The sequence below is a fragment of the Coloeus monedula genome (genome assembly GCF_965178545.1).
Source record: "Coloeus monedula genome assembly, chromosome: 2".
Lineage (NCBI taxonomy): Eukaryota > Metazoa > Chordata > Aves > Passeriformes > Corvidae > Coloeus > Coloeus monedula.
In genome coordinates this window covers 18,479,621-18,492,825 of record NC_138782.1, presented here as the reverse complement: position 1 = coordinate 18,492,825, position 13,205 = coordinate 18,479,621, and the positions used below count along the sequence as shown (strand labels likewise).

The 13,205-nt window shown below is 43.1% G+C and overlaps 1 protein-coding gene across 1 annotated transcript; it reads right to left on the bottom strand.

Moving 5' to 3' along the window:
- Nucleotides 1-1,075: 1,075 nt before the first annotated feature.
- STON1 (stonin 1) lies at nt 1,076-10,316 on the bottom strand (the record flags this gene model as incomplete). Its single annotated transcript, XM_082302345.1, has 3 exons — nt 1,076-1,150; nt 1,527-1,729; nt 8,387-10,316. 3 exons carry the CDS (start codon nt 10,314-10,316, stop codon nt 1,076-1,078), a joined length of 2,208 nt encoding a protein of 735 aa, XP_082158471.1.
- Nucleotides 10,317-13,205: the final 2,889 nt, after the last annotated feature.

Sequence of the window (13,205 nt, the reverse complement as noted above, 5' to 3'; positions counted from 1 at the left end):
AGGCTGCCTGAATGAAGCATCACAGCTTCATGTCTCCTGTGACAGTCCATTCCTGCATTATTTCCCCATGGAAAATGCCTTTAGAGCCAGTAGCACAAAAACATCTCCCTTCCCATGCATATCTGAAAAGTTACTCAAAGCCACAGCTCCTGCAGTTTCCATACCAACATCTGGAACTTGCATCCTAAAGGAGACACCGAGCAAACAGCAGCAACCAGTCTTTTCTCCAGCTTGTGGGGGAAAACTTCTGCTGTAAATTCTCAAAGCCCCATCAGATGAAATAGGCCTGGACTGATTTACACTCTGAGAATCCACCCCTTATCTCACTTGCTACAGTAGTGAAAAAGAACTGTCTAATGCTGGCACAGAAACTTCAATCACATCTGCCATATGGTTTTTTTGCCCAACAGATTACTTAGAGTGAACCTATAAAGTGCCTTGGAGGAAACAGTTGCAGCCATGGAAAAATAAAGAATATTATTGCAGAGGACCCTTTTTCCCAATGAAATCACCCAGTTTCCAACTCATTAATTAAGGCTCTTGTTGAGAATATTATTTGGACTTGTTCTGTTCATGTACTTCAAGGAGCACCGAAACAGGAGGAACTTTAGTTTTCAAACAGCACTAAAAAATTTAATTGGTCCTGCTGGACCTTACACAGGTGCTGGTCTGCACATACACACTCTGGCAGCTTTTATTACCAAATATTATGTGTCCAAGTGACATGAACCCTTTGATCAGTGCCATTAGGTTTCAATATGGAGTATGAGATCATTCCCAAGTTAAAGCTACACAACAGGAAAATAATATATTAGAATCAGTTAATGAAGTGCTCACATCCTGCAGCTCTGACAAGGAGACCTCATTCATCCCGGGACTCCCATGACAGGAAGTTTACTTGAATGCAGGCCAGTCAAATGAGTACTGATTTGCAGACTCAAACCCTTAAGCACTAAAAAAAAAATTCAATGACCATGTTTACCCTAGACTAGGTCACCGCGCTTCTTCTAACAATAGAATTTCCTATGTAAATTGATTCCTACTAATATCCTATAATGGTGCCTCCTGTCCTCTTTCATTGCATTAGGCAGTTGCCAGCCTTATCTGGGTCTTCTCCATCAAGCCTAATCCACTTCTTTTCAATTTCAACCTGTAGGCAGAAAACAAAAAGCAGCAGGTAGAATTAGCAAATAACTGGACATTGAAAGTGTGAATAGCAGCAATGGCATGGAAAAAAGCTTTGACACAAAATCAAAACATTTCCAGACCAAACAGATTTCAAAACCACTACTCCCAAAAATAGCTCAACTAAGGAAAAACAAAGCTGCATTCACAGTCCTGTTTTTCATACTCATCTTTGATCAGACAAGGAATTATTATTTAATGATACTTTTGCTCCAAGTCATTATCAAAAGTATGTGCAAGATGTGTTTAGAATACAAAGCACATTTGCTTTTCAAATACTGTATTGGAGAGCAGGGAGGAAGAAGAGGAGAAAAACATGGAGAGCATAGCCCTGAGAATACCTGGCAATTGTAAAAAGCTTTCTGAACCACGTGTTTCTGGGGCTGCAGATCACTCTCTATACCCAGGGACTTCACTTCTGTTCCTGAGGCACAGGTATCATGAACAACAAATTGGACAGTAGCAAATGGATACCAGTCAGATGGTATCTCCTGGTCTGACCCGAGTTCCAGTTTGTAAGACAGGCTGTGTGGATGATCCAAACCTTGGAAAAGAAAAAGAAAACCACCACACCATTAGTGAATTACCTTTTCTTTACAGTGTAAGGCTCATCTCCTAGCGAGAGAGTACAGCTTTACCTTTTATAGACAGAGCTGTTGTTATGATACAAGATTATTCTATCTATAAGCTTTTGCTACTTGGGCATAGGGTAGCCCCTTATTTATTTTTTGTCTGCTTCAGCACATTTTTCACAGTCAATTTTACAAATCAATTTACACAAGATTTACCAGATCCTTTCAGCTTCTCATTGAGAGAAAAATATTACAAACTTAGTGCTTTGTTGCTAAATTCAGACTATTTGATGGAATCTCAGTTTTCCCTTAAAAATGCATTTCTTACTCTTACAGAAAAATAAAAGCTGGAAGGTCCCAGTGTGGCCAAGGCAGAGATACTGCCCTGCATCCAATAACCCCCTTTCCAGAGCTGTCTGCTGTAGAAATTTTACTGCAGTGCTTATTTCAAGTACTACAGCTATCTTGTGTACCACCATTTATTACAGTATGTCCACGGCAGGGAGATAAAGGTGCAGCTCAGAGTGCTGCTCAAACAAGATACATCCCACCCGCCAGGATAAGGGCTACCTGGAGTCCCTATCTAGCTTGGAAAAGAACATACCCCATTTCTGCCAAAAAAAAAGTATTGCTAAAGTAACTGTGATGTTATAAAGCAGAGTCATGAAGGATTTGTGCAGCATATTCTGAATTACTTTAATCATCCTAGGGATGATCCCAAGGATCACTTGCTTTAGCATTTCTTACATGGGACAATGATAAGGACAGGCACTTCTCCTGGAACAGCAAGGTGAAAGCCCGCTTCCCAAAGCAACTGGAGTCAGCAGACTCATCATGTGTGTGAAATCAGGATAATACAATTTAACATAATGAAAAGAATCCTCTCCAAATTCTTCAGGGCAAAACGAAGCAATTCTGCATTTCTCCTTCTCTCCAGGATTTTAATCATCAGCATAGACAACTATGTTTTGGCTGCAGGCAGGGGAAAAAAAAAAAAAAAAAAAAAAAGCAGGGAAAGGATTGCCTGTGTTTTGTCAAAGGCAAGCCTGGCAGAGTATATTTGGTTTTCATCCATTACACTGAATGGAATCTCAAAGTTCAGGAAAAAATGTCCCATTCTTTATGCACTGGCTTTCTCCAGTGACAGGAATCAATTTTGTATCAGAACGAAGGAAATACTGAAGATGGAGTTAACATAAACTGAGCTTTATCCATCCCATGGGAAAAATCACAGTAATATTCCACATCCACAGGCTCACAGGCATTTTGTATGGCAAAAATAAATAAAAAAGCTGCATCTCCATTGCTCCTAGGAGCCTTGGGCTGGGTGCCTGTCTGTGCTGCAGATTTTGCCTGTAACATTACACACACTCTGGGCACACCTCAGGAGAGGGTCCTGCAAGGCACTGGAGCACAAAGGCCCTCAATCTGCGAGGAGTGCCATGCCAGGGGCATGCAGCATGTGGCTGAAGTCTCAGGACAGTAACACAAAACACAGAGACCAGTAAAACTGCAACATAAGGGATTTTATTATGGAAATAGAGGAGGGAACAAAGTCAGAAATAAGGATTACAGCCACCTGCCAACGTCTTGAGAATGAAGCTGCAGCATGGAACAAGTGTGAGGAGGAGATGGTGTTTCATCACTCATGCACCCAGGGACAGGCAGATCTCTGCATCTCTGTGATGTGAGCCTTGTCCATGACCTGCTGCTGGTCACCTCTTGCTGTGTCCAAGCACATTTCTCCTGCACTAATACTCTCTTAGTCCACAGTCCCTCTTCCAGACTGCCTGGACATGGTGGAATGAGCCTTTGTTGATGCAGGCCTCTCCATCCTTGAATCCTCCATCATCCCAGCAACAGGACGCCACAAGGAACATCCTCTTCCAGAGCCACACTGCAAGATGTCATCCCATCCGAACTGTGGTCCTTTTGGCTCCCAGAAACTGCTCCCATCTCCCATGGTGATGCCAGGATGCAGCTTGGCAACACACTCACTTGACCTGGTCTTTGTGCTGTTTGCTGGGTTGGGCTGCACAGGCTGAGCAGTGTCAGCCACAAGTGAAGCATCCTGGGGAGGACAGCAGGAATTGCAGCACCATGGCATGTCTTGGACAGGAAAAAGGCACACTCTGCCTCTGGGGCTGTGGTTAATCAAGGATCTCAGGAAAAATGGTTTGTTGCTTGTAGTTCATTTGTGGTAGAAGACAACCGGCATAGATCTAAAGGCTTTTGGAGATCAAATTCACAATCTTCCTGGGGTTTTTTTTTGGGGGGGAGGCCTATGAAGAAACAAACAGCAATGGGAATTGTCTAGTAAATTATTTTGTCTTCTGAGAAATGGAATCCAGAAGTAATCATTGCTTGGAATTTTCCTGGGCAGATGTCGGAGGGTAAGTGTTGGATAATAGATGTCCACTTGAGTCCAGGCATAAATGGGCCATACCTCTTGGTCCGCTGCTGAAGGTTTTCCTGCCAGACATGGTATAGTTGTGATTCTAGGACCATCTAGCCTTCAAAGAAACTTCTGGGTTTATATTCCAGCTAACCCACACCCATGAGGTGGTCTTGGTGTTGGGATGGAGTGAATTCTGGGGTGCTTCCTTTTCCTTAGGTTGCAACCTGCAATGGCAGAGACAGTAAGTTTGGGATTTGTATAAGGCTACTGCCTTGGGTCCTCTGGAGCAGCTTCCATTGGACCTTTTTGCCTATTCCTAAAACACAGGGTTCCCCCCAGCCCATCTGTCTCTTGTACCAACACCAAGGTCAGAAGGAGGTACTCACCCCTTCACTTGTGGAGTTCTGCCACTGCTGGGCTGTGCTGGGAGAGTAGAGCAATTTCTTCCCATTGGCTGTCAGATGACAAAGTGACTGACCAGCATTTTGGAAGACTGTGAATATCACCTTAGTTTTCACCTAAAACTGAGCAGTTCTTGTCATCTCTGCTCCATGAAACCACTGCTTCCCAGGCCTTGTGTTACACTGGAGTTAGAAGAAGAGAGGCTGTGTGTAGAAGATCCTTTTGCAAAAGAAACTGAAAAAGGCAGGTGTTGGCCAGAAGGAGGGAAAAGGTGGTGCTGTAGAAAGACAGGTGGGTTGGAGCAGGCACAGTGTACTAAGGTGACATATTCAGAGCCCTGACATTTTCAAGATGACATATTCAAGCCCAGCTATCCAGAATGTGGCCCATCAGGCACCATGGAGACATGACCACCTGGACTGATGAAATCAAACCTGAAAGGCAACCAGATAATTTGGGGACATAACTGAGCTTTTACTATCTGACTTATGAGACAGAAACCCTGCAGTTTAGGTGTCTATGCAACTTGTTAAGACTTCAGTGAATTGAGAGATTTTAGTCTGATTTTTAATCTGAAAATCTGGTTCTTGTTTCCTAAAAGCATTCCAAATTCTTGCTCTTTCTCCAAAGAATACCAACAAAAAAGCCAGAACAAACAAACAAAAGATCAGTAAAATTATGAAACTAGATTCCAAATATAATTTAGCATTCATATAGCATTTCAAAAGCAATTAATAATCTAACTTTGCACTTATTAACACTGTTTAGACCTATTTCACCTGTGTAAGTAGCATTCAAGCAACCTTGATCTGAGAAACGCTCATGAAGCAAAGCAATTAAAGCCAAAATAATGTACTGGTTATCTTAGTTATGTAATAATTCTATTTTTGCCAAAATAGGTCCAGTTCTAAAACTCTTATTTTGAACATGAAAACATAAACAATTACTAAGAACAGATTAACATTAGGGTTGTTAGAAGTTAGTAACTCCTGCAGCTATGTCTAAATGGGTACGTTTGTCCAACCTGCTGGGAGAAGTGCATAGGAAATAGAAGAGTGGGACAGTACCACCACCAAGCAGCACTTCACAGTGGTGCCAGTGCCAGAAGAAGGTAGCTGGGCAGGGATGGAGCCCACCTGAAAAAGTCATGGCTTTGAGTTTCCACCCAGGCAGTTTAGAAAATAAGCAGCATCTGGTGGTTGCTGGGAAACACATCACCTCCCACAGCAGAGTCCATGCACAGATGCTAAAGGCAGTAAGTAACAGGACTGCCAGCAGCCATAAGCTCCCCTAGCTCCAATTTGCTGTGTCATTAGCCCCTGCTTCCTCAGTGTGGCTGCATGATGCAGAATGAAAGAAGAAATAATCAGCTGAAGTACTGCTGCTTTACACAACGGCTCAAGGTGTCCTAGCAGGAAGCACCACAGGGCTCAAATTTACACAGCAAGTGATTAAAGCACAGCAGTTTGCAGTCTAGTCTCTCCCCTGCTCCCTGGGAACTCCCTGGGAAGCAGCTGACACAGCTTCTCCACTGCAAAGTCTGGCCCCACTACTGTGCTAAAATCGTAACATGTTCTGCGTTTCCTTACACGAAGCCCCAGTTTCACAAACATAGACTCAATTTGCAGAAATTTCACTGGATCAGCCCTTCAAAGCCTATTGCTTTTTCCCTTTTCTTTCTTTTTTTTTTTTTATAAATAATGCTAAAATTCAGACTCCAAACTCAACATTCATATGTCTGAATAGGCACAGGCAGCTTTTATTAGTCTGGTGTTTCTTGCAGCTCCTACTCACTTCATTTGGCCAGCACTTTTCCAAGAAAACACTTTAGTAGAATCCAGTGGATGTTAACATATTTCAATGTCTATAAATGGAGCCACAATATAACTGTAGGCAACACTTCCTTCTCCCTTCCTATTTTATTTTTTTTTTTTAAGAAGCCTTGGACAGAGGCTTTTTGAAAGCAAAATCCTCAGCATATTTTTCTGCCTGCGGTAAACACATTATGAAAGTTTACATATTTCTATTAGTTTGACTGTCTCCAGACTTTTGGCATGCCTTGGGACAGCTCTATTTTTAAACTCTTAACTGTGTACAGAGCACTTGATAAAGAGGTTTAAAATTTGACTGGGCAGTATTACTACCAAAATGTTTTTTCAAATGCACGAACATTTCACAGAGACAAATGATTCTGCAGATCTCAGCTAGAGAAATTATTCAAATGTCAAAAGTTTAAGCTACTGGTAGAAAATAATGTAAAGCTGTGGAATGCCTCAAAAAAAAAAACAACCCAATTCTTACTTTCAAATAAATTAAATCTGAAGTTAATTTTGCACATCAAACCTTCATGTGAAAGAACTGCAGGGAATTTGTACGGCTTATAAGCTTCCTTAAAATTGCCTAAACTGCTGACTTGATTTTACAGAAGCAAACCTACATTAAATAGCAAAGAATACTAAAAACAGTCCTGTAAGCCTTGGGAAAACACATGGATCACAGCAACATGGTGCAAATCTCTGAAACCTGGAGCACAGGACAGGAATTTTGAAGACCTGAAGAATCTCCTTCTGCCTTCTAGTTCTCCTACATCTCTCCACCAACTCCTCTGCCCTCCCTGTCCATTTTCCAGTCTCCACAGCCCATGCCCTTATCTTCCCTCTCTCTGCCATCATCCTTCCCCCACCATTAGTCCTGGCTTAGTAGTAGAATACCTGAAACCAGGACTTAGGAAGATTGTTGACATTTTAAAGAGGCAGCTAGCCCAGACAGGATAATATAAGACTAAGACAATCCATACGTTAGTAACACACACTTACTCCCTTTTTAAAAGTACAGATTTTACAGATATTTTACATGAAATACAAAAAAAGACAGGTGCCCTTGTCTTACACAGATCTCCAAAGCCTCAGGTACACGTAATGCAAAGGATCAAGCAAAGGATCAAATGCCTTCACTCTACAAAACTCGAAGCAGGATACTGTATTCCTCAAGAATTTTTATGCCTTTAGGAAAGTACCATGTCTTTAGAAAGGTACTGGTAAAATGACAAAAAACTGGAAATTTAAACCCAAATATTTATATTTTTCTTTTTCAAAAAGTCAAATTTTCTCCTTTAAGGTAAATTAACTACTTCCATGTGTTCAATTAAAAACATAGCTGGTTTTGCTGCAATACAAGTTTTCAGTGAGGTACCACCACCAGAAAGAAATGGGAATAAAGTGGGAGGCATTTTTTGTCAGTGCAGTTTTTGCCATGAACGTACAATCTCAATGCACAAACCCATGAAAGAGGTAATAGCAATCAGCCTTTGCAAAAGCACAGTTGCCTTCCTACAGCAAATTTAACCACAGCACCTTCTAGTTCTGTATCATACCTACCATTTCTTAAATGATGCTAGAAAGCCAAGACACAGCAGTGACAACACCACCTTTCCTATTAGCTGTGTGATGTTGTGATACCATTTTACCAACCAACTTCTGCTTCCCATCCCACCCATTGCCCAGCTGGTACACAGGAAGCATAAACCCTTCCCTTATCAGCCTTACTACTACAGACTTGAGGTTTACTCAGAATGATCAGCTCTACTTCCATGATACTGCACTCTTGAAATGACTGACAGTACATCTGCCTCCATCAAATAAATTAGGAAAACATCGTTTTAAAAAAAATCCGTAAATCTGCAATCTCTTTTCCTAAAAGATTACTCCAGCTTCTACCAACAACATCCCACAGATAAATCCCAAACCACGACAGCTGATGGAGGTACACAAGCATAAACCCAGTGGAGACACACACCCAAGCCCATCACTTTATAGCACAGATTATTTACTTGAATTTTTATCTGGAAGCCTGTCAATCTTCCACACCACGGCCCTGTAGGCACTCTCGTATTTTGCTGTTCCAACCGAGACCTGGATTACGGGATCAGATTCAACCTCATGCAAGGCCCCAAGGCATGCTCTCCTATTCATTTTTGCTTTTAGGGACTTTTGCCTTTGGAGGTTCATGGTCCAAAGTGCTTTGATCCACTGTGTGGGAACAGGAAAGCGTATCATAACGTTTTCACAGTATTTTGCAGAGGGTGAACGTGTCAGGATCTGAGCAGTTGAAGACATGTTTATGAAAGCCTGAAGTTCAATGTAAGCCCCCTGAACCACCACTGCAGCCTTCACAGAAAAGGGAAGGTCTTGCCCGCTGTAGCGTGTCCTGAAACGCATCAGTTCCAGCCTGCAGGCATCCGGGGGTGTAAACTTAATAATCCGTGATTGCTCAAACTCCTGCTTTTTCACACAGTTATGGAAATGGCAGTCGAGAATATCGATCCACTTCCTCTCCTGCTCCTTCTCAAAGTAACGCTCGTCCCTCTTCTGGAGCTCCAGGTCGTTCAGGGTTAGAAAACACTCAGCACCACTGTTCACAAAACACAGGCAGTAAATGTGTGTGATGACTGCACTTTCTACGAGTTTTCCTTCTGCCTTAGTGACTTTCCCCCAAAAGTTATCCACTATTTCCAGAGTCATTTCCTGCTCTTCATAATTCCTCTTTTGTCTGGAAACAGTAGGAAGTTTCATGAGCTCCTCCTCGACCGTCACGAGGAAATCGGTGAAGTCGTTATAATCTGTGGTGCCCAGCTTTAACATCTGCTCCACCTCCGGCTCATGGATCACCTCTACTTTGGGATGGTACCTCCTCTTCTCCGTGTAAGACACGCACTCGATCTTCACAGTGTGGATTTTTCCTGAGACATTGTAGCTCTCCAGTTTGGGTTCGGACAGCTTGCACTGCGGCTGCAGCTGGAATTCCTTGAAAGGTTTCTCCAGGCCCTTTTCATAATACATCTGCAACACCCCTCCAGCCAGGACGCTCAGGTAAATAGGGCCCCACTGCCGAGATGACATCATGTTCTTCTTTTCAGGAATCCTCAGCATGAATGGCCACCCATCTGATTTCCGGCTCCTGAAAAGGCTGCGTGGGATGGTGGGGGAGAGCTTGTGCCACGCGTGGGTGCTGGAGATGGGTGGGTTTTCCACAGCCTCACAGTTGTCAGCTTGCAGATGTTCAAGCCTCTCACAGATGTAACTGAAGGAGCCCTGGTTAAGGCTCTTCTGATCATGACAAGTTTCTTTGTCTCTAGGATGACACCCGCTCCTGTCGAGCACTTTGTCCTTCCTGTGCATGCTAACATTAGCTGGCAACGTGCTAAGGGAGCACCCTTCCTTCCAAAAAGGACTGGAAAAAGCACAGTCACTGTGGAAGTACGGGAAGTGTCCTGGAGCCAGCTCCTCAGAGCTTCCTGGTGGGTTAGGGCTTCCTTCATCTGCTGATTTGGAGACTAAAGTCTTAACTGGATGGTCATTAGGTGAGGGGTTCAAAGGAAGGTTGCTTGGTTTCTCTGAGGCTAGGGATGAGCAAATCCCGGGGGATGGAGGAGGGTTAACATTTGTTGGCCATTCAGGGATGGGATAAAGCATGTGAACCCCAGACTTTGGAAAGCACAGGTTTCCTGGGTAGTCTCTGGTAGGTGTAGTAAGTGGAGAGTTGCTGGGGGGTCCAGGACTTAGGTAGAAATCAACTACAGGAGATGAGAGTGGAGTGCTGCCTGTAGAGGATGACCTACTTGAAGACTCATGAACATTGGACAAGTTGAGCTTAAGGCCATTTGCTTTGCAACTACTCTGATTATCAACCAACTTCTGAGGTGACTGGAAGAGCGGCTCGTCATCAAAGGTGACCCAGTTTGCTGGATTTGGGGAACACATCTTGTGGGAGAAGCTTGAGGCACTTGCACACGGATCACCTGCAAGCCATCTATGAAGAAACAACAAACATGATTCAAATCAAACTCAAATCACACAGAGCTCAAATCTGCATGCAGTTCACAAATCCAGTGTATTTTGTTTTACACGTATAATCTGAGACAGCTGTGTAGAAACAGATAAACTGCCCATGAATCCCCACAGCTCTCACAGGTTGGGGATTGAAGGGAGTTCTAAGCTCTATGAGCTGTTCAGAGCATCTGATGTACAGACCCTCTCAATCAGAGAAAGCAGAATGCCCCACAGCAGTACAGCACTGCTTGAATAATACTTTGAGCTTCAAACCATACAACATAATACTATATAGCTTATGCATCATTTGGAATATGGACAGAGATTTTCCATACTGGGCATCTGCTCCTGGTGAGGTTTCCCCTCCTTCCCCCACCAAACAAAACAGCATTTTACTAAGAATGGTGTAGCTGTTTCCAAAAATAGAATCAGGAGGGGGAGAGGGGATTATTTTTTTGATGACAAGCTGTAGCAACTCAGTGCTGACGGCAAAGGTACACGTGCTGCTGCCATCAGGGCAAAAACCTGGATGCCTGCCAGACCTGTGCAGGAATCTCTTCACATCAGTTCTTTCAACACAGGCTTACGCTCTTGGAGACTGGACATGTTACAAGGAAGCGCTGGGAAGGCATTAAAGTTATAAACAAGAAATTAACCCTAAGGATGAGCAGTACCTTCCTGCTAGAGAGCAGACTGCAAGCCTCCACTGCAGACAAAATGCTGACGAAACACAAGTCAAGGCCAAGTAACAACACTCACATCTGCCAAGCACTGAACTGGCTGGTGGCCTGGAAAAAGGACAGGTCTTTAAACCAATTAATAAACTACACTTCATCAAACAAAGTGTCTTTGGTAAAGGGCTCAGCTGGATGTCCTCAGAGCAGGACTGCAAGCAGTAAATCATTAATCTTGCCTTCATGGTTCTGAATTGTGCACTGAAATTAAACGCTCATTGCATCCTTATGCAGGGCGTGTTGTCCCCAAAGTTCTTCCTCCCCACTGCTCCTGCCTGATGAGGGAGCAAGCAAAAAAATTGCCAATGCCTGAGGAGGAATTGAGTACAATGAAACACCAGGGGGTACATATAAACATCGCTCATTTGATAGAAAGTTACTCTTGTTCTGTCAGAACACATTCACATTTGCCTGAAAGCACAAGGAAGGCAGAGTTCATATAGACAAAAACCACCTGCATGTACATTACTCCATTAATTAAGATCAGCTAATGATGACTTAGAGCTCTTGCCCTCCGTGCAGACAGCCACAGTCAGGCTGCTTAATTGCTACAGAATCACATAACCATAAAAGCCATTCTTTATCTGTAACATTCAGAGAACAGTTCACTTCTAGACATGCCACAGTTCAGCCAAGTGAAATCTTGTGCTACAAGTCTTTCTTTTTACCATTTCTCCATTATTTCTGGGGCAGTTTGTAGCTGGTAAGAAAGTGCCATAAACCGTGGCACAGCCTGCTTACTCTGAGGCTGAGCAACTGAGAGCTGGCAACGGAGGAGGACTCTGGTCCTTCATTAGTTTTTGAACTCTCAACCTTTTTGTTCAGAAAATATTTGCACTATGCTAGTTATTTTATAAGCACCACTTAGAGAAAGAGAGAGAGAAAAGGAGCAAACAAGAACAAATTACTGTCATAGCTCAGACACACACAACTACCAGTGTATCCTTCACCCACACAATCACTTCATCATAATAAAGTGCAGCAATGGAAAGAAAAATCACAGCTATTTGCTCTCTGACTTGGTCATCATGTTTTCCTCCCATATCACACCCTTCTCCTCCTCTCCCTCTGGTTGCCACCATGGCTCTTTCAGCATTAATTATTTCTAGAGATGAAGTCTTGAAGTTTTCAGCCCTTTTTTTCAAAGCCTCACTTGTTAAGAGCAGCTAATGGGATGCTAACTCGGGACGTGGCCTTTTCGTGGAACAGCCAGGACACTGAAGCAGCCTGGCAGACAAGAGAACATAAGGAAACAGCCTCAAAGGCTGCCATTAAAAACTCCTCTGGCATTTACAAGAGATAAGGGACAGCCAGAGAGAGAAAAAAACATGACGTGGATGGGAGAGAAGCCTTTCTCTCTGGAGGGGCTCTGGGGATGATGCCACAACCCTCCAGTGCAGCCACAGCCATGCTCAAGGGGCAAATCACACAACACTGAGATACACCAGTGGAAAAGAAATCATAAAATCGGGTGTTTACAATAAAGAACACATTCGCAGGCTGTTTCCCATTCTTGTTAGAAAGGGAGGTTTTCAGCATCCTTTATTATTCCCAGATGTCTGGGGTTTTTTTCCCCTAACGTCTGTTACTATTCACTTTTTAAAATGCCATGCTGCAGGTTATTTGGCAGGTTTTTTTCCTGTGACAAAACAAAAAGGTGTTTGAACTCCACCTGCCAAACATTTAACTTCAGTCAGTAAGTGTCAATGAAGGAAACTTCTTTCCCAGATGGAGCCCTCCTCTGCAGTCACAATACCCTCAGTGTACCTGTCAGAGGCTGCAGCTTTCTCCTCTTGTCGCTGTTGCAGTTACGTGGGAGTTTTGTAAAAGAAAAAAAAGATGCTGATGATAACAAAAACACACATGCAAGAAGTGTTGAAATAGATAGTGGTCCCCCTACTGTTACCCACTGATCCCCAAAACTGACCACTAGGATTGGAGAAAAAAATAAGCCCAAACAGATTTTTACAAGCTGCTTTTATAAAGTCATGCTAATAAAGGGAAACACACCCTCTTGTGTGTTCAGGATAGCACCACTCATCTAGCATTGAGAAAAAATAATAAGATCAGTCTAATGCTGCTTTAC